This window comes from Dreissena polymorpha, chromosome 12, assembly GCF_020536995.1.
Source record: "Dreissena polymorpha isolate Duluth1 chromosome 12, UMN_Dpol_1.0, whole genome shotgun sequence".
Lineage (NCBI taxonomy): Eukaryota > Metazoa > Mollusca > Bivalvia > Myida > Dreissenidae > Dreissena > Dreissena polymorpha.
The window spans coordinates 23,700,113-23,721,742 of NC_068366.1; the positions used below are offsets into that span (position 1 = coordinate 23,700,113).

At 37.3% G+C, this 21,630-nt stretch overlaps 2 protein-coding genes across 5 annotated transcripts in view; one reads left to right on the top strand and one right to left on the bottom strand.

Annotated features, from left to right (window-relative positions):
• LOC127854247 (uncharacterized) overlaps window positions 1–15,754 on the top strand; it is a 31,731-nt gene extending 15,977 nt beyond the window's left edge. For 2 of the 4 annotated variants that reach the window (XM_052389266.1, XM_052389267.1), the window contains exons 5-10: window positions 4,147–4,251; window positions 4,731–4,966; window positions 8,703–8,770; window positions 11,625–11,696; window positions 13,003–13,261; window positions 14,609–15,754. In XM_052389266.1, the coding sequence (XP_052245226.1) occupies window positions 4,147–4,251; window positions 4,731–4,966; window positions 8,703–8,770; window positions 11,625–11,696; window positions 13,003–13,261; window positions 14,609–15,385 (1,517 nt within the window). In that variant the 3' untranslated portion in view covers window positions 15,386–15,754. The remainder of the gene's footprint in view (window positions 1–4,146; window positions 4,252–4,730; window positions 4,967–8,702; window positions 8,771–11,624; window positions 11,697–13,002; window positions 13,262–14,608) is intronic. The other 2 variants (XM_052389268.1, XM_052389269.1) reach the window with 2 other exon arrangements.
• A 5,170-nt stretch (window positions 15,755–20,924) lies between these two features.
• Window positions 20,925–21,630, bottom strand: part of LOC127854245 (DNA-directed RNA polymerase III subunit RPC2-like) — a 45,645-nt gene continuing 44,939 nt past the window's right edge. The window contains exon 29 of the mRNA XM_052389264.1: window positions 20,925–21,159. Within this exon, the coding sequence (XP_052245224.1) occupies window positions 21,027–21,159 (133 nt within the window). The 3' untranslated portion in view covers window positions 20,925–21,026. The remainder of the gene's footprint in view (window positions 21,160–21,630) is intronic.

Below are 21,630 nucleotides of genomic sequence, written 5' to 3' on the forward strand. Positions count from 1 at the left end.
GGTTCCGATCCGTTAAAAAACATGGCTGCCAGTGGGCGGGGCAGTTTTCCTTATTTGGCTATAGAGAAACCTTGTAAACACTCTAGAAGTCACAATTTTTGCCCAATCATCATGAAAGTTTGTCAAAACATTGGTTCAATTGATGTCTCGGATGAGTTCGAAAATTGTCGAGATCGGTGAAAAAACATGGCCGCCAGTGGGCGGGTCATTTTTCTCTATATGTATATAGTGGCAGTTTTCCCTATTTTGCTATAAAGAAACCCTGTAAACACTCTAGAAGGCACAATGTTTGCCCAATCATCATGAAAGTTGGTCAAAACATTGGTTTTATTGATATCTCGGACGAGTTTGAAAATGGTCGGGAACGGTGAACAAACATGGCCGCCAGTGGGCGGGGCATTTTTCTCTATATGTATATAGTGAAAACATGTAAACACAGTTGAAGTCACATTTTTGGCCCAATTTTCATGAAACTTGCTCAAAACATTTTCATGGCTGCTGGGAGGGGGGCAGTTTTCTCATTATGCCCCCCCCCCTTTCGAAGAAGAGGGGGTATATTGTTTTGCTGATGTCGGTCCGAGAGAGCGCATATGCCAAGGATCATGAAACTTCATAGGTACATTGATCATGACTCGCAGATGACTTCTATTGATTTTCAGGTCACTAGGTCAAAGGTCAAGGTCACGATGACCCGAAATAGTAAAATGGTTTCCGGATGATGACTCAAGAACACTTATGCCTAGGATCATGAAACTTCATAGATACATTGATCATGACTCGCAGATGACCCCTATTGATTTTCAGGTCACTAGGTCAAAGGTCAAGGTCACAATGATCCGAAATAGTAAAATGGTTTCCGGATGATAACTCAAGAACGCTTAGGCCTAGGATGATGAAACTTCATAGATGCATTGATCATATTCGCAGATAACCCCTATTGATTTCAGGTCACTAGGTCAAAGGTCAAGGCCTGATGACCCGAAATAGTAAAATGGTTTCCGGATGATAACTCAAGAACGCTTAGGCCTAGGATCATGAAACTTCATAGGTACATTGATCATAACTCGTAGCTGACCCCTATTGGTTTTCAGGTAACTAGGTCAAAGGTCATGGTCACAATGACCCGAAATAGTAAAATGGTTTCCGGATGATAACTCAAGAACGCTTAGGCCTAGGATGATGAAACTTCATAGGTACATTGATCATGACTCGTAGATGACCCCTATTGATTTTCAGGTCACTAGGTCAAAGGTCAAGGTCACGGTGACCCAATATAGTAAAATGGTTTCCAGATGATAACTCAAGAACGCTTATGCCTAGGATCATGAAACTTCATAGGTACATTGATCATGACTCGAAGATGACCCCTATTGATTTTCAGGTCACTAGGTCAAAGGTCAAGGTCACGGTGACCTGAAATAGTAAAATGGTTTCTGGATGATAACTCAAGAACGCTTATGCCTAGGATCATGAAACTTCATAGGTACAATGATCATGACTCGCAGATGACCACTATTGATTTTCAGGTCACTAGGTCAAAGGTCAAGATCACGGTGACCTGAAATAGTAAAATGGTTTCTAGATGATAACTCAAGAACGCTTATGCCTAGGTTCATGAAACTTCTTAGGTATATTGATCATGACTCACAGATGACCCCTATTGATTATCAGGTCACTAGGTCAAAGGTCAAGGTCACAGTACCAAAAAACGTATTCACACAATGGCTGTCAAGGTCACGGTGACTCAACTTAGAAAAATGGTTTCCGGATGATAGCTCAAGAATGCTTACGCCTAGGATCATGAAACTTCATAGGTACATTGATCATGACTCGCAGATAAAATAATTATGAAACTTGACCAGGATGTTTGTCTGGACAATATCTAGGTCAAGTTTGACATTTGGTAAAGATTGAATGAACCGACTCCTCTCAGGTGAGCAAACTAGGGCTATCTTGGCCCTCTTGTTGCTATATTGAAGAAAGCAATTTGATATTTTGCATGCATGTGTATCTTATGAAGCTGCACATTTTGAGTGGTGAAAGGTCAAGGTCATCCTTCAAGGTCAAAGGTAAAAAAATACAATCCAAGGGAAGTAATAAGCTTTAAAAGGGAGATAATTTCAAAACCTGCCAAATGATCTATTGAAATTTTATTTCAAAGTGGCGCAATAGGGGGCATTGTGCTTCTGACAAACACATCTCTTGTTTATTAGATGTAACTTTTCAGGGCTAAATCTCTGATACGTTGCAAGACTTCAACATGAAACTTCATGGTAGTATTGATATTAATGAGAAGTGCCATGCTTAAGAACCATGATAACCCTTTACTTTCTTAAATAAGAGTTATAGCCCTTTTGTTGTTTTTGTATGATGGCACATTTCAGGGCTGTATATCAGATACGATACAACATTTCAACATGAAAAGAGTTATTGCCCTTTATTATTTTGTATGGTGTAACTTTTCAAGGCTTTATCTCATATATGCTTCAAGATTACAACATGAAATGTCATGGGTGTATAGAGATCAATGAGAAGAATTTCAATGCATAAAAATAATAACCCTACACTGAATTATCCCCATGCTTTTTGAAAAGCGTCAGGATATTGTGGTTATCTCCACCGTCCTTCTGTCTGTCTGTCCATCCTGGCCACTATCTCCTCCTACACTATTAGCACTAGAACCTTGAAACTTACACACATGGTAGCTATGAGCATATGTGCGACCCTGCACTATTTGGAATTTTGATCTGACCCCTGGGTCAAAAGTTATGGGGGTTGGGGTGGGGCCAGGTCAGAGATTTTTACTAATTTTTTAAAGGTTATTTTACTATAATTTCTTTATTTCTACACCCATTGTCTTCAAATTGATACGGAACCTCTCTTATGACAATACGGTCAATCTCAACTATGCATGGCCCCATTACCAACCCTGGGGCACCCCGCCCACATAGACCACGCCCACCCAAAATTGCAGTTTTACTATAATTTCTTCATTTCTACACCGATTCACTTCAAATTGATACTGAACCTTTCTTATGACATACAGTCAATCTCAGCTATGCATGGCCCCATTACCAACCCTGGGGCGCCCTGCCCACATAGGTCACGCCCACCCAAAATTGCCTTTTACTATAATTTCTTCATTTCTACACCGATTCACTTCAAATTGATACTGAACCTCTCTTATGACAATACGGTCAATCTCAACTATGCATGGCCCCATAACCAACCTTGGGGCGCCCCGCCTACAAAGGCCACGCCCACCCAAAATGTCCTTTTACTATAATTTCTTCATTTCTACACCGATTCACTTCAAATTTATAATGAACCTCTTTTATGACAATACAGCCAATCTCAACTATGCATGGCCCCATTACCAACCCTGGGGCACCCCGCCCACATAGGCCACGCCCACCAAAAATTGCCTTTTACTATAATTTCTTCATTTCTACACCGATTTACTTCAAATTTATACTGAACCTCTCTTATGACAAATACGGTCAATCTCAACTATGTATGGCCCCATTAACAACCCTGGGGCACCCCGCCCATCCAAAATTGCCTTTTACTATAATTTCTTCATTTCCACACCAATTCCATTCTAATTGATACTGAACTGCTCTTATGACAATACAGTCAATCTCAACTATGCATGGCCCCATTACCAACCCTGGGGCACCCCTGGGTCAAACATGCGGTGTGGGGATACGCGTCGGCCTCTGCCGCGCCATTTCTAGTTATTTTTTATGATTATAGCATATATCAAGGGATTTTCACCCATCCATAAACAAAATTTATTTGGCGAGGGATATCAATTCAATGAATTTGCTTGTTTAGAATGAATGTTTATATTTGAAGGTTTCAACTTCATAATATTTTGCTTTGATTAATTGTAAAAAATATGTAAGCCTTGTTTCGTGGAAAACTGGGCTAAATGCATGTGTTTAAGTGTCATCCCAGATTGGCCTGTGCAGACTGCAAAGGCTAAACAGGGACAACACTTTCCACTTTTATGGAATTTTTCCTTTTAAGTTTAGACTGCAGAGGCTAATCTGAGATGACACTTTGTATATGCCTTAAAACCAGTTTTCTTACAACAAGGCTCATATTATAATTGATGATTACCGCTTTGCCATGGATTTGCAGGTAAACGTGATAGGAAGGTGTGCAAGTACTTCAAGAAAGGGCAGAAGTGCTGGAAAGACAAGAAATGCCCCTTTGCCCATGTCAACTCTGGATACACAGAAATGGGTACCCGTTCTGTGGCGCTTGAAATTTATATGAGCGTCTTTCTGGGAAAATTTGGCTTAATGCATCTGTGTAAAGTGTTGTCCCACATTGGCTTGTGCAGAATCAGGGACATCACTTTCACCTTAATTTGATTTTCATTTATTATAAGAAAATTTCTGTAAACCAAAAATTCCATAAAAGCGAAAATTATTCCCTGATTACCCTGTGAGGACTGCACAAGCTAATCTAGGATTGTTTACGCACATGCATTAAGCCCTGTTTTCCCAGATTGAGGCTCATATATTTGGGACTGAAAATTGTGGTCATTTCATCACAAACATTGTTTTTTATTCTGGGTCTATTAAGTTTTAAAGTAGATGGATGAATTTAAAAAAGTAGGTGGGGAATCTTAGTTTATTGTTATTAAAGCTTGAAAAAGTAGATTATTAAAAAAAAAGGCCTCCAGGGTCTTTATGAATGGCCCCTGATCTTTTTTGTAGGAGAAGATGCTGACAAAGAGAACGTGTCAGAGAAAGAGAAAGAGCAATCACAGAGGGTGAAGATTGTTGAGTCTGATTATGCAACATACTTGGACTATGCCCTCGCCATGACAGAGCATGGCAGACAGATTGCCGCCAAGGACTTGGTGTACAAGCTTGGTTACATGCGCAGCACGGACAGAGAGTCCATCAGCAATGCACTCATTGGTCAGTTTAAAATGGCCAAGAGCAGGGAGGTATGCAGGATTTCAATAAGAATTTGAATACTAGCTGTTTCTTAGTTAAGGGGGATTTACTAGATTCAACATGGACGTTAGTCTTACCGTAGAACAAAAATTCTTTCCTACACTTGTCAGGGTTAAGTTTGAATGTTTTATGATACGAAGTTGTGCATGTGCCATTTTTATCATCCTTTGTACACAATTACAAAAGTTTCCCTTTTTTCAACATTCACATCCAGAAACATCATGCTACTTATTAGGATATGTGTTGTACATTTGATTATCCTCTTATTTTATTAGCTCATCTATTTTTTGAAAAAAAATTATGAGCTATTGTCATCACCTTGGTGTTGGCGTCGGCGTTGGCGTCCGGTTAAGTTTTGCGTTTAGGTCCACTTTTCTCAGAAAGTATCAATGCCATTGCATTCAAACTTGGTACACTTACTTACTATCATGAGAGGACTGGGCAGGGAAAGTTAGATAACTCTGGCGTGCAATTTGACAGAATTATGTGCCCTTTTTATACTTAGAAAATTGAAAATTTTGGTTAAGTTTTGCGTTTAGGTCCACTTTTCTCAGAAAGTATCAATGCTATTGCATTAAAACTTGGTACACTTACTTACTATCATGAGGGGACTAGGCAGGCAAAGTAAGATAACTCTGGTGTGCATTTTGACAGAATTATGTGCCCTTTTTATACTTAGAAAATTGAAAATTTTGGTTAAGTTTTTCGTTTAGGTCCACTTTTCTCAGAAAGTATCAATGCTATTGCATTCAAACTTGGTACACTTACTAACTATCATGAGGGGACTGCGCAGGCAAAGTTAGATAACTCTGGCGTGCATTTTGACAGAATTATGTGCCCTTTTTATACTTAGAAAATTGAAATTTTTTGTTAAGTTTTGTGTTTAGGTCCATTTTATTCCTACAGTATCAAAGCTATTGCTTTCATACTTGCAACACTTATTAACTATCATAAGGGGACTGTGCAGGCAAAGTAATGTAACTCTGACTGGCATTCTGACAGAATTATGTGCCCTTTTTATACTTAGAAAATTGAAAATTTGTTAAAGTTTTGTGTTTAGGTCCACTTTATTCCTACAGTATCAAAGCTATTGCTTTCATACTTGCAACACTTATTAACTATCATAAGGGGACTGTGCAGGCAAAGTTATGTAATTCTGACTGGCATTTGGACGGAATTATGGGCCCTTTATACTTAGAAAATTGAAATATTTGGTTAAGTTTTGTGTTTTGGTCCACTTTACCCCTAAAGTATCATAGATATTGCTTTCATACTTGGAACACTTGCAAACTATCATAAGGGTACAGTAAAAGGACAAGTTGCATAACTCTGGTTGTCATTTTTACGGAATTATGGCCCTTTTTTGACTTAGTAACTTTGAATATATGGTTAAATTTTGTGTTTCGATCCACTTTACTTCTTAAGTATCAAGGCTATTGCTTTCAAACTTCAAATACTTTCATGCTATCATGAGGTTACTGTACCTGGCAAGTTGAATTTTACCTTGACCATACATACATGCCATAATTTTTCAGACCAATTCCGGGACATTGAGTTAAATTGTCCGGGACTTTTGCCGATTTTCCGGGACATGTATTAAATGTAGCGATATTTATAGACATATGCATTTTTGGTACGTTTTTTTTTTGTTTCGCATCGTTAATTGCAAAAGTACGAAAGCCTATCCGAAATACACTTGATCTAATAACATCAAATTAAACATTACTACTTCCGTTACTAGATACAAGCCACGTGTTTTAAGTGTAAGCGTTCTAAACGTAGATGGTGACGTCACTGCATTATTGTTATTAAGACCGGTGTGTAACGCGTAGTTGTTGATACGCCTTTATTCATTCATTCACCGGGGGTTTAGAACAAGACAATAATAAACCTAGTGAGGATGACGTTTTTATATGCTTACTTTTTTACTCAACTTTTTTTGTCGGTTAAACGTGCGAAACATAAACTGCTTTTAATTTTTTACTCAGCGATGTTGGACTTCAGATGTGTGAACAACTATCCTTTGCCCTTACGCAGCGGGAAATAATGACGTAGTAGATTAAAGTCAATTAACAACCACATTAAACAATGCCGCCTTTTCAGTTTGACCGCGAACGTGAGACAATCGATATGATAACAGGACCCCTGTTAATTGATCGATTTTGACACGTAGCGTAGTCTGCCTATTCGGGTAGGCATTGTCATGGAGACGCTGCAGATATACACAGATTCGAGGTGCAGTTAAGCCTAAGATAAGGTACATGTATATATGGATTTTGTAAATTCCGGGACATTTGACAGATTTCCGGGACAGCGGGACAAGTTCTTCATTTCCGGGACTGTCCCGGACAATCCGGGACGTATGGCATGTATGCCTTGACCTTTGAATGACCTTGACTCTCAAGGTCAAATTATTAAATTTTGCTAAAATTGCTATAACTTCTTTATTTATGATTAGATTTGATTGATACTTTGACAAAACTACTCTTACCTGACATACCACAATAGACTCCACCCAAACCATCCCCGTGCCCTCCCCCCCCTTCCCCCTCCCCCCCCCCCCCCCCCACCCCCACCCGAACCCCCCCCCCCCCCCTAATTTTTTTTTTTTTTTTTTAAATCATCTCACAAATGACCACCACACCCTCACACTATACCCCCCCACCCCACCCCCCCCCCCCCAATTATTTTTTTTGAACAGTTAAAAAACACAAATATTTTTTTTTTTATTTTATGTTTGAAATACCGTCCAACCATCGCACCCAATAATCCCCCCCACCCCCCCCCCTCCCCCCACTTGAATCCCCCCCTAATTTTTTTTTTTTAAGATCATCTCACAAATGACCACCACACCCTCACACTATACCCCCCCCCTCCCCCCCCCCCCGAATTTTATAAAAAAAATGGCATTTTTTAGGCATTTTTGGAAAATAATGTAATAAATGTCCACACCCTCACTCCACCCCTCCCTCCTTTGTGATTGAAAATGAGAGTCCCTTCACCTTTAAAAAAAAAAGAAAATAGATGAGCGGTATGCACCCGCAAGGCGGTGCTCTTGTTTGTTTTTACAATGGAAAGCTCTCTTTTGTCTGAAAAATTGTTCATGTCGCATTCAAGCTAGATTTAAATTTACTTATCGATTGGTCACTATAATAAGATAAGAACAGTGCCTCATTTGCGCACACCACCTTACCGATTGACTCCATGTTAAGTAGGAAATCATGGAAAGCTCTCTTGTCTGAAAATTGTTCATGTTGCATTCAAGCTAGATTTAAATTTACTTGTCGATTGGTCACTATAATAAGATAAGAACAGTGCCTCATTTGCGCACACCACCTTTCCGATTGACTCCATGTTCAGTAGGAAATCATATCCCATAGTTTAGTGTTGTATAAATGAATGACAAAATAATAAAGGGTCATGATGAAATGTCAATTGATAATTTTGTGCTGAAAATAATTGGCAACGTATGTTCTTTTGCTATATTTATGAGTTTGGATGTAGTGTCGACCAGGGATCGGGAGGTCATTGGTTCAATCCACACTGTTGTAGCGTTCTTTAGATCTCACCAGAAGACACCAAGTACTGGCTCTATCCAGGAAACACACTAGAGTTTTCAGATGTGTACATTGTGCTGTTCGTTAAGTCAACTATTGATTATTCAAAGATACACATTTAATATCAGTATATTCCTGCTGTTGTTTTGTTGCTGTTTTCTCAATGTAGAACCTGGGCTGGATGAAGGAGGCACGATACTTAGCAGAGATGTTCTACGACAATGGCTGGATAGATGAGTAATGCTATATTTTTGTTCAACATTTTCTTGGTGCAGATATATCTCAGGTTTTTTTTTGGCCCGATTCTCAATCGCAAAAAGTTAGTTTTTTTCCAAAACTTGCTCAAAAATTCCCAATTGGGAAAAAAAATCACAATTTATTTTCCCAATTTCAGTCCTTCCCAAAATTATAATTTATTGCCGGCCATGAGGTCCTATAATCATGCAGCCATTTCCGGCCCAGACTGATTATTTCAGGCCCAAAAAGTAAAAAATGACGACGAAAGACAAAGATGACATTTTTAACAACATTTTAATATTATCAGATTAATGTACAAATCATGCATTTAATCATTCAGAATTGCCAAGATTTCTTTAGCATTTGTCTACTCATCCTGGATATCTGAATCCTCGACTGAAGACACATCCTCTGACTAATCTTCTTTCGTTGGATACCCATCAGGCATAGCCTTGGGTGGGCGCTAATAATTAAGTCGACGAAGACCATCTCCCTGCATCATGAGCATACAATACTTAATCTTTTTGCTAAGCTGTTGTAGGCTAGCATACCTTATAATATTATACTTGTCTTAAAGTCAATCCCAATGCTTTTGAGTGAATTATTTGGATGATTTTTTTTAATTATGGTAGAAAACTTTGTTGGTCCTGTATGTAGGTGTGAGTATGTTACGTAAAAACCTCATTAAATATTTAATTTAACATAAAACCATCGAATTTTAACAGCCATTTGTCTACAGCTGCTGAAGGGTCATAAGCTGTAACATCTGCAGTGCTGAGTTTGATCATCATGAGAGTTTGGTTTGGCTCCTTCACCAAATTTTAATTGAAACATTTTAAGATATTACAAAATAAAATGAAAACAGTTATATATCTGGATACTCTGTTTTCATTCGAACTCCGGTGTAGATATTATCAGATCGCTACGAACTCCTGTGTAGGTGTTGACAGATCGTGGGAAGATCACAATGACCTGTGTTAATGCCCTGCTTGCTTACAAATTAATCGGATATAACGAGAACCAAAAGTATATGGTATCGATTCTCTCCCTTTGCGAATCTACTCATATAGTGATGACGTAGTGTGTAATTTGCATTGACGACGCAGCAAAAATCTTCGAATACTGTATATGCACATACGTCATTCAAGAAATGCAACCAATGAAAACATGTTTTACATGATTGAAGTATTCATAAATAACTCGGTAAATTCCCACTTTTGCCTTGAAACTTTTCTGGAAATAGCTTATGAAATTCCAAATTTCGCCATAATTTTATTACCGGACACGAGGTCCGGCAATATTAGAATCATTTCCGGATTTTCCAAATTATTATCGGAAAAATCCGAGGACCGACGATATTTCGGAAAGACTGCAATTTCTTGAAAATGCTGCTAAAATTTCCAATTTCAAAGCCATTGGCTATCTTCCCAAACAGCTGAAAAATAGCCCTGTATCTTTTGATTGATAGTTGATGCATAAACATCTTGTCATTGATTGTTGCTGCAAATACATCTATTGGTTTATTGTTGATGCAGATATATCTTTCATTGATTTTTAGCGAGGGTGTTTTCAGAGAAAACCCGAGCTATTGTCATAGCCAGCTCGTCCGCCGTCCACGTAGGCGTCGTGCTAAAACCTTAACATTGGCTCTAAAATCAAAGTGCTTCCACCTACAACTTTGTAACTTCATATGTAGATGCACCTTGATGAGTTCTACACGCCACATCCATTTTTGGGTCACTAGGTCAAAGGTCAAGGTCACTGTGACCTCTAATATCAAACTTTAACATAGGCTCTAAAATCAAAGTGCTTCCACCTACAACTTTGAAACTTCATGTGTAGATGCACCTTGATGAGTTCTACAGGCCACACCCATTTTGGGTCACTAGGTCAAAGGTCAAGGTCACTGTGACCTCTAAAAAAAACAAAAAAAAACATTCTGACAAGCTTTCCCAGCCGAGCATGGCACCCGTTATGCGGTGCTCTTGTTTATGCAGATATATTGATTCATTGATTGTTGGTGCAGATAATCTTTTAATTGATTGTTGATGCAGATACATCTTGTCATTGATTATTGATGCAGATATATCTTGTCAATGATTGTTGGTGTGATGCATCTATTCATTGATTGTTGGTGCAGATATATATTGTCATTGATTGTTGGTGCAGACATACCTTGACATTGATTGTTTGTCAGGATATATCTTGTCATTGGTCTTAAACTTTTCCTGCTTATACATGTAAGCAAAGTGATAATGGCATTATGAAAGGGGCATAAAACCTGAACAGCCTGCCAGTAACACTATTTAATCTCTGTTTGTTTTAAATTCCTATGCTCTGATACTGTGAATTGACATTATTTTTAGCAAGGCTGTTTTCGGAGAAAACCCGAGGTATTGTCATAGCCTGCTCGTCGTCCCCTGTCCGGGGTCGTGCTAAAACCTTTACATTGGCTCTAAAATCAAAGTGCTTCAAGCTACAACTTTGAAACTTCATATGTAGATGCACCTTGATGAGTTTTACACGCCACACCCATTTTGGGTCACTAGGTCAAAGGTCAAGGTCACTGTGACCTCTAAAAAAAAAATAAAATCTGAAAAGCTTTCGCAGCCGAGTGTGGCACCCGTTATGTGGTGCTCTTGTTGGTAATTAACAATGAAAATTCACCACTGACAATAACTTTTTATAAAGTAAAATGTATCCATTATTTTGTAAAAAATAAACTTGCTAACAGCTATGATGTGAGATTACATTCATGAGTTGTCTACTTTTATTAGTCCACGCCATTAGGAAACGATGTTGCTACTGATATTATTGAATATTTTGCTGTCAACCTGTTTCATCTATAATTCAGGAACATGCCTCTGAAAGAACCAAAGCATCGTGGCAAGAAGCAACCAAAATCCAAGAAAAGCAAGAATGATGCGTAAGAGAAAATAAAATAAAATATTTCAGTAATATATTTATTGCTCTGACACGCATGATAATACATAGATTCATAGATCATAAATGTACTGGTAATGAATATGGTGTCTGCTTAGCGATAGGGAAGTCACAGGTTCGATCTCTATTGTGGGTGCGTTCTTTAGAGTTCCCCCATAGACACCAAGTATTGGTTCTAGTCCCAGGAAACAGACTTAAACAGACAGCATTTCAAATAAGCCTTAGGCATTCTATGCCATCAAACTAAAATAAATAGAGGATATTTGTTGGTTTCGTTGAAATATAGATTTTAATTCAAGAGTGATTATAGAAAATAATATTTTTGCCATGAGTGAAAATACATGTTTTCTATGATCACGAGTGAATTAAAATCGATGTTCCATCGAAGCCAACAAATTTTCTTTTTATTGTTTGCTTTTCTCACTGTTTATTTACATTGTTAGATAGTTTAAATAGAGAATTTCGCTGGAATATTGATGTCATTTCACAGTAAAACAGTGAAAACTATCAATATTTTTCACTGTTATTTTTCACTGCTTGAAACAGTGAATTATCAGTTTTATTTCACTGATATTTCTATATAAAACCACTGGAAAGCAGAAAATATATAGGTATAAACTAAATGTACTGGTTGTGACTATACTGTTCTGGGGTGAATTCATACAAATTGTCTTTTTGAAGCATCGGAGGCTTGGCTAGGTTGAAATTATAAGTAAGCTTGTTTTTCAGGATTATCTTTTTAAAGGATTTTGTCAAACTTTAGTCTCTCTAAGGCCATTCTTTTTTGTTGTTTGGTAGATGAGAATTTTGGTTGGAGGCTGCAGTAGGAGGTAACAATAATGAAATGTTTAACTCCTCATTCATGCTTTCATCCAAGTTCAAACATACATGTATATATCAACATTGGATTTGTTGCCCTGAAAAAAAAAACCAGATGAATACTGAATTAATATGATGTGGAAATACATCCTATCTGATTGGTGACTGTTAAATTGTAAGAAATACTAATAGTTTATTGTGAAAATCACTTATTGATTTTGTATGACTGAGATTGCTTTTGTATGACATAAAATAAGAAACATTTCAGGACTTTCATAATTTGTAATCTTATTATAAAAGTATATGATCAATATCAATTCATATGTGAAAATAATAACTTTATCCCAACTTAAAAGCTTCTCTACAGTACTAGAAAAGCAATGTTGCAGCAATTGTGAAAATAGAGTCTTAAAAACAAATGTGGAGTACAATATAGATTGCACTTGTAATAGATAATTTTATTTTTGTAGGTATGATCCAAACCCTGGTGGTATTTGTAGAGATTTCCGCCTGAAATCAGATCCAAGCCTCCCTGTTATAGTAACCAATGCTGCTGGGGACGCCGTCACCAGTGGGGGTGGTGATATGGAACCCTTGTGTATGGGGGACAATGTCACCAGTGGAGGTGGGGATACGGAACCCCAGTGTACAGTGAAAGGGACTGGGGACGTAGCAGGGCCACAGAACACCTCATCTGATGGCCAACTGGTGGATGACTACACTGAGCAGGTAGTCTGGTTATCTTCTTGTGCTGTGTTTTGAATAGGCTTTTTCAACTTACCAGTATATTGTAATTTAATGTAAGAAGAATTTCTTTCAATGTTACAATTATTATTTTCGGCTAAGCCAATATTAGTGCTGCAACAATACGCCAAAAACCGTATTGCAATATATTGTCAGTTCAAAAACCCGTATTGCAATATATCGCAATATATTGCTAACTTGTACCAAAATTATAACTTGCCAATTACACAATAATCCCATAAATTCCAATTTTAAAGCAAATTCTGGTAAATATTTACTATAAATGTGCTCAAGAATAATAAGAAACACAAACATTTGCAAATTTTCTTAAGTATCAAATACATTTTTGCAATTGTTACTATTTAAAGATGTGATGAAATAACGTCCAACCGGGGCGTTTTTCCCACTGAACACGCGTAATTCAGCTGACGTGATGTTCCCGTTTTTATACAACACAAAATACACCCATACTTTCCATGCGACGTTCTACATGTCTGTATAATTTTCGCGCGCTTTTTATTGAGACAAAGGATAAAGCACTTTTTATTTGACGCTATAATTTTTTATTGTCGCGTTAGCATTCAAATTTGGAAGCGTATTTCCGAAATTCGGATTACAAATAATGCTCAAATCAGAATCGAACGAAACATTTACAGCTGTGCGCAATTAATTCAACGATAATCTGTTCAAAAGCATCGAATGAATGCTCCCATGTAACAACGCTACTCCGTATAATACACTTTTTAGAATGCTTTTTTTACGTAAAAAATAATTTACACTGCTTTGTTTTGTTTACCTTTTTATCATTATTTCGGATGGCTTTTCTGGACGAAATGTGAATGAATTTTTGTAAAATTTTCGTACCGGTATGATGAAAATCATATCGCAATACAATATGCGGATTGCGTATTGCGATATATACCGATATACCGGTATATTGTTGCAGCCCTAGCCAATATATTGTCCAATGTTAAATACTATAATACGACATTATTACAATTTAATTGCATGCAAACGGGGCTTAATGCATGTGCATAAAGTGTCGTCCAAGATTAGCCTGTGCAGTGTGCGCAGGCTAATCCTGGACAACACTTTTAGCCTAAACAGGTTGTTTTTTTTTAAAGAAAAATACTTTCTGTATGGAAATAAACCATAGAAGGGGACTGCACAGACTAATCTGGGACGACATGTTACGCAAATACATTAAGACTGGTTTTCCTAAAGTGAGGTTCATTTATTTATTTTCATAATTCTATAACCCTTTATATTAGTCATGTCCTGGGTTTTAGGCATAAACTTCAAATAACTGCCTATTCCTGTATTGCATTTTAGGTGATTCAGAAGGCTATGACCATGGCTATTAATGATGGTTTGTCCCAGTCCGCCATCATGGAAGTGATAGAAGACGTCACATCTATCACCAAGGTAACACCAAGGAAGCAGACACAGCCCACCACGGTTGACCTTACCCAGACACCACGGTCCCGGTTCAACCAGCTGGCCATCGGTTTTAACTACCACAGTGAGGTGGTTGCTAAGGAGTCCCGGAAGACGCCATTTGGAGAAATATACCAGCCTGTGCAGGCTTCGAAATCTCCAGAGGATCATCTGGCAGTGGGGTTCAGTTTCCACGCTAACCAGCTCTTGAAAGACGCTCGAAGGACGGAATGCGGTGAAGTCATAATACCTGGCGTTATTGTCACCCCAGGAAAACGCACACGTGATCAGTTGGCTGTTGGGTTCAGTTACCATGCCAACGAACTAGCCAAGGACATTTCAGTTGATGCTGGTAAAAATGAGGCGGAAGAAAATGAAAAATCCAGCAAAGAGGATGTTCCCCTTATTGAAACTTTGGAGAAGGATCTCCATGTTGATATTGAAGATATAAAGAAAGGCAGGAAATTGTTTCAGGACACGTATGCTATTGGGTTCAGCTACCACTCTGATCTTGCAATAAATAAACAGCTAGTGGAAATCAACGGTAACATGGACAGTGAATTTGCTTCAAGTTTGGTCCAGGATGCAGCGTTTGACGAGGATCGTAACCTGGCAGAGATTGAGTCAGAATTACCTCCCTTGGGTCGTCTGCCTGCAGGAAGTGTCTGGTAGAATAAATAAGATATAGCGTGTTTTCGAAAACTGTTCAAAATAGAATTCCTCAAAATGTTGCCAAGCAAAGTTGTGTGCTCGGTTATTAGTATGTACTAAAAATGTTTCTTAAAGTCCTCAGGAAAATAACAAAGATATTTGAATAACTAAAAAATTTCGTGTATGTGTGGCAAATTGATAAATTCCGATGTCTTTGTTACTTGTTACAATGTAATGTAGTGTACAGTGCAATTTTACTTGTCTCATTTGACTTGTTTGTATTTGATGTTGTTAATGTTAATCAGTATTAACGAAGTGGGTTTGATTTCTTTGTTTGTTTGATATTGTATACCTGTACAGTATTGTTTGTTAATAAAAAAAAATTCATAATGTGTTATTACCTTTTGTTTAAATCTGTCTTGTCTACCAATGCTTATTTGGACTGTAAATCTACATTGAAAAACTTCACAAGAAGTTAACTCAGATGATTATTCAGAAACTGGCATCTTAAGATAATGATGAGTGTTCACCAATTGTTAATCGTTTTACTGTGTACTGCTATTGCTGTTTATCTTCATGTTAATTATTAAAATATGTTGGTTACTGAAGTCATTGCATTTATCATTATGTAAATGATACTTCAATGTTGTTTATGTGTACAGCTCTCAACTATTTAAGCTGCTATATGGACTTTTATGGCCCTGGTAGAGTGGCATATAGCAATCGGACTGTCCCTCTGTCAGTCCAGCATTCCATTTCCGGATATTTTTTCCTAAACTCTTATTTAGATATTTATGTGAATTTTGGTGTGTTGCCTGCATGACTTTCCGATCAAGGCTGTTTTTAATGCAGTTATGAGACAGAAAGTGGAATGAGGGGGCATCATGATCTTGCCATTGGTATGTGCCATATCTGACAAAATTTGTTCAGATTGCTTTGATTAAAAATGTTCTGACAGAATATGTGAACATTCATGTGCATATTCCTACAGAAAGTTGAAGTAAGGCCAAAATATACTAACCCATGAAATTAAAATATATAGCACATTAGTGACTTTATTATCTAACAATATAGATAACTATAACGTTTGTGCAGTCTTTCATGTTTTTTTTCCGTTTTGACTGCTTGCATTCAGGACTTGTGTCTCAAATAGTATTGATTTTATAAATGCAGATGTTTGTTGCAGTTAACTCATGTCTTATGTTTACTAGGAATTTTCAGCAAGAGTATGTCTGAAGTGTCATGTAAATGCATGAAAAGGTTTGTATTTCTGTGTAATACTAATGGTATTAGAGAGTTATTGCCCTTATGTCAATTTTCTTGTGGAGCATTATGCCCTTAGCTATCACCGCCAAAGGCGGAGGGATATCATTTTGGCGATGTCTGTCACAAACTTTGTAGTTATTGTGGGGGATATCAATTCAACAACTTTGCTTGTTTTAAAGGTATTTAGATAAAAATTGGTACATTGATGGGGAACATGGAGAGGATGTAAAGAGTACACACAACCCTCCTAATGTTTCATTGCCTTTTAGCCCCTGAAGGAGGGCATATAGTGATAGCACAGTCCGTCTGTCTGTCACACTTTGCGTTTAGGTTTCGAAAAATGCTCATAACTTTTGTCGCTTCAGATGTGACATTCATATTTGGTATGCATGTGTATACGGACCAGGCCTTTCCATACGCTCACAAATTTTGACCCCTTTTACCTTGAACTTTGGGTCTGCGTTTAGGTTTTGAAAAATGCGTTTAGGTTTCGAAAAATGCTAATTATTTCTATCAAAGCGTTTATCAGGGGCATATGTCATCCTATGGAAACAGCACTTGTTTTTATATATTCCTGAAATGGGCTATAAAGTATTGAAGTGAATCAAATGACATTTCATAAACTTATAGAGGGATACAAGATTAACACAGAAATCGCAGTAAAGTCATTGTGCAGCAGATCTTAACTCCTTTTTTGAAGGTATTTAAATAAAGTGGAGTACATTGACAGAAGACATTGAGAAGTGGCGAGTTAAAGAACCAAAACTCTTATCAGTATTTTAGGAGTTATTGTCTTTGGGTAATTATCCCGGCTGGAAATTTTTTCAGAGGGGATAAAGTAATATTCTTCATCCGTCTGTCCGTCCGTCCGAAACATTGTCCAGAGCGTAACTCCAAATCTATTCAATGGATTTACTTTAAACTTAGAATATAAACAGGTGGCAACTAGGAGAAGTGCAGTGACCAAGAACCATAACTCTATCTACCTTAGTTTTTAGCTCACCTGTCACAAAGTGACATGGTGAGCTTATGTGATCATGTGATGTGCGTACGGGCGTGCGTCCGTCAACAATTTGTTTGTGTAGACAGTAGAGGTCACAGTTTTCATCCAATCTTTATGAAATTTCTTCAGAATGTTAATCTTGATATAATCTGGGTTGGGATTGTATTTGGGTCATCTGGGGTCAAAAAATAGGTCACTAGGTCAAATTATAGATAAACCTTGTCTAGACAATAGATGTCACAGTTTTCATCCAATCTTTATAAAATATGATCAGAATGTTTATCTTGATAAAATCTGGGTCAGGATTGTATTTGGGTCATCTGGGGTAAAAGCTAGGTCAAATAATAGAAAAACCTATAGACAATGTAGGTAACAGTTTTCATCCAATCTTAATGAAATTTGGTCAGAATGTTTATCTTGATGAAATCTAGGTTGGGATTGTATATGGGTCATCTAAGGTCAAAACAAGGTCACTAGGCATGCTGTGTGTTAGTTTTGGTATGCTGTGTGTTTGTTTTGGTATGCTGTGTGTTTGTTTTGGTGTGTTGTGTGTTAGTTTTGGTATGCTGTGTGTTAGTTTTTGTATGCTGTGTGTTAGTTTTGGTATGCTGTGTGTTTGTTTTGGAATGCTGTGTGTTAGTTATGGTGTGCTGTGTTTGTTTTGGTATGATGTGTGTTAGTTTTGGTATGCTGTGTGTTTGTTTTGGTATGCTGTGTGTTAGTTTTGGTATGCTGTGTTTGTTTTGGTATACTGTGTGTTTGTTATGGTATGCTGTGTGTTAGTTTTGATATGCTGTGCGTTAGTTTTGGTTTGATTTGTGTTTGTGATGATATGCAGTGTGTTTGCAATAGTCTGCTGTGTGTTTGTCATGGTGTGTTTGTAGTACTATCCTGTGGGTTTATCTAACATGATGTCATTAACCAGGTTTTCCGAAGGAAAAAACTGGTTATTAGATTGGCGAATGCGGGCGGGCTGGCTGGCTGGCGGGCTGGCTGGCTGGCGGGCTGGCTGGCGGGCTGGCGGGCTGGCGGAATAAGCTTGTCCGGGCCATAACTATGTCGTTCATTGTCAGATTTTAAAATCATTTGGCACATTTGTTCACCATCATTGGACGGTGTGTCGCGCGAAATAATTACGTCGATATCTCCAAGGTCAAGGTCACACTTTGAGTTCAAAGGTCAAAAATGGCCATAAATGAGCTTGTCCGAGCCATAACTATGTCGTTCATCGTCAGATTTTAAAATCATTTGGCACATTTGTTCACCATCATTGGACGGTGTGTCGCGCGAAATAATTACGTCGATATCTCCAAGGTCAAGGTCACACTTTGAGTTCAAAGGTCAAAAATGGCCATAAATGAGCTTGTCCTGGCCATAACTATGTCATTCATTGTGAGATTTTAAAATCATTTGGCACATTTGTTCACCATCATGGGACGGTGTGTCCCACGAAAGAATCACGTCAATATCTCCAATGTCAAGGTCGCCACGACTAAAAATAGATTTAAAAAAAAAAAAAAAACTTACAAAGGGGGTTAATTTTTTTTGGTCATTTCAAAAGTTCAGTTTGAGTTTTCTCCCTTTATCAGATTTTTTTTTCACAATGAAAACCTGGTTTTGTGACAATTTTGTCCCTTGTTTTATTTTCATTTGCCATATTAGTTGGCGTGATCAAATGGTTAAGTCACACAAAGAATGCAAGCTTAAAGTGTTAATTAATTGTGGCCCTGACATTTAATGTGGAACATGGGAGTTGTATGCAACACAGTATGGACAAATATGAGGCTGCACTACTTTGGGAAAGTCCTCAAAATAGACTAGGACTTCTTAGGAATGTGAGTGGGTAATTGTCAATTTGGCCTTTCATGCCAAAATTTCAATCAGATATTTAATGTAAGGGTATTATTATCTTTAATGATTTTAATTTAAAAAAATCAACAGTATTTTAGTCAAAGCACTGCTGTCAGATTACCAACTCACACTTTACCTGGGATAGCTGGATTACCAGTTCCAAGTGCACAGTAACCGAAAACTGCTCTACTCAGAATATGGGAAGAATTGACCTTAAAAGCATTTCATAAACAATGCCCACTCAAGTTATATAGTTTGGTCATAGATATACCCCCTGATCCTCGTATCCTCACATCTCCAAGGCATTTAAGTTAAAGAATGCACACACAGACATGCATCATAAAATAACTCCAGTTTTGTGTTTTAGTCATTTCTTTAATGACTTATTATTAACAAGATTGACCAGTTCATCCACTGAATAAGTTAAATTGCAAACAGCTCTAATAAGCTGGATTTAATGATAATTGAACAAACAACCTTTGAAGAGCATAACAAATCAATTAACAACTTATTTTGATGCACAAATGTTATTAGGAATATAATATATGCATATAATAAAATCACTTATAAACTGACTTGCCAATGCCTTGGATTCAAATGGTGTACACCCAGATGTTTTATCCAGATTGTTGGCTATTATTGTTTAGGGTACAGTTTTGCTTCATCAAATAGCCCTCAAAATCATGAGAAAAGCCCACATTAAAGCTTGTGATTTCTGCCATGTACTTTGCATTCCCATGTCTGCATTTAGATCACCATGGCCTAGTATCGTAAACATTATCAAATGTGAAGCTCAACTCAGATGAGTTTTGAGTGTCCATTCTGTTGAGCACAGAGAATCTCGGTCAGCTCACGAAATATCTCAAGTCTCATTTTTGTTTTAGAATTACATATTCTTGCTCACACTTAGAGCCTAGTCCAAAAAATAATATGTGCCATCACCAAGTCGAGCATGATGTTTAAAGGGACCTTTTCACATTTTGGTAAAATGACAAGTTTGAAAAAAAAAATCAGATTTGTTTCATCTTTTGATAATTTAAAAACCTAAAACAATTGAATAATTTGGTTAGTTCTGTTGTTATTGTTATATTTTGTGACATCAATGCTTATACAAAGCATGAAGTACTTGGCCATCATATGAGCACCAATGGCCGAGTGGTTTAAGTGCTTCACTTTTACTATAAGGGTCAGTGTTTCGAGCCCTATTGAGGATTTCTTGTTTTTCTTTAATTTTATTCTCGTTTTTACTGGAGCTATTTAGTTCTTATGTTTACATTTAACAATTTAAATAAGTTCATGACAAGCTTCAATACATGCCAAAATCTGTAAAAAGGTCCCTTTAAACTCGTTTTACAAAATTTGTAAAAACTCAAAATTGAGTTATAATATTGACTTAAGTATGTTCCTCTTATTTTGCAAATGAACAACATAAATAATGACCACATTTTGTCTTTTACTCCTCACAGGTTTCACAATACTTCCTTGTATCATTTTAACAAAACATCATCACACATGAACTATCAACTACTAACACCCCATGTGCTATACTTCATTGTAACGTTTCAATGAAAGGCGAGGCACAATGTTCATAGACAGAAGTTCCTGGAACAATAGTTTACATGCATAGGGCATCTTCAGTGTAGACACGTGCTTGGAGGACTTGCAGTACTGGCACCTGTAACACAGCACATGAAATAGGAATGAGCAGTGCTTTGGGGAAAAAAGGGTTTAATGCATGTGGGGAAAAGTGTCATCATAGATTAGCCTGTGCAGTTTACACAGGCTAATCGGGACCACCATTTTTGGGCACAAAATTATGTCCATGATAATCTGACACTATATGAAAATGCATTCAGCCTCATTTTCCAAGTTCAGAGCAATATAATCCACAATTGTGTATCTATTAAGACAATAATGAAAACTATTGTGTTTAAATTTGTGACATACATCATCTGTGATTATCATATAATCTTGACCATATGAACTGAAGTCCTAAGTTCATTAATTATTATGAAATATTTGCGGGACTTAATTATGATTTTCAAATTTAACATTTAACACTGCATTAAGCTTAAATTTATAGGATTGCTGTTCGTTGTGAGATGGATTTTGGCTGTAGCCCTAGTTGCAGATAAAGGGCAGTACA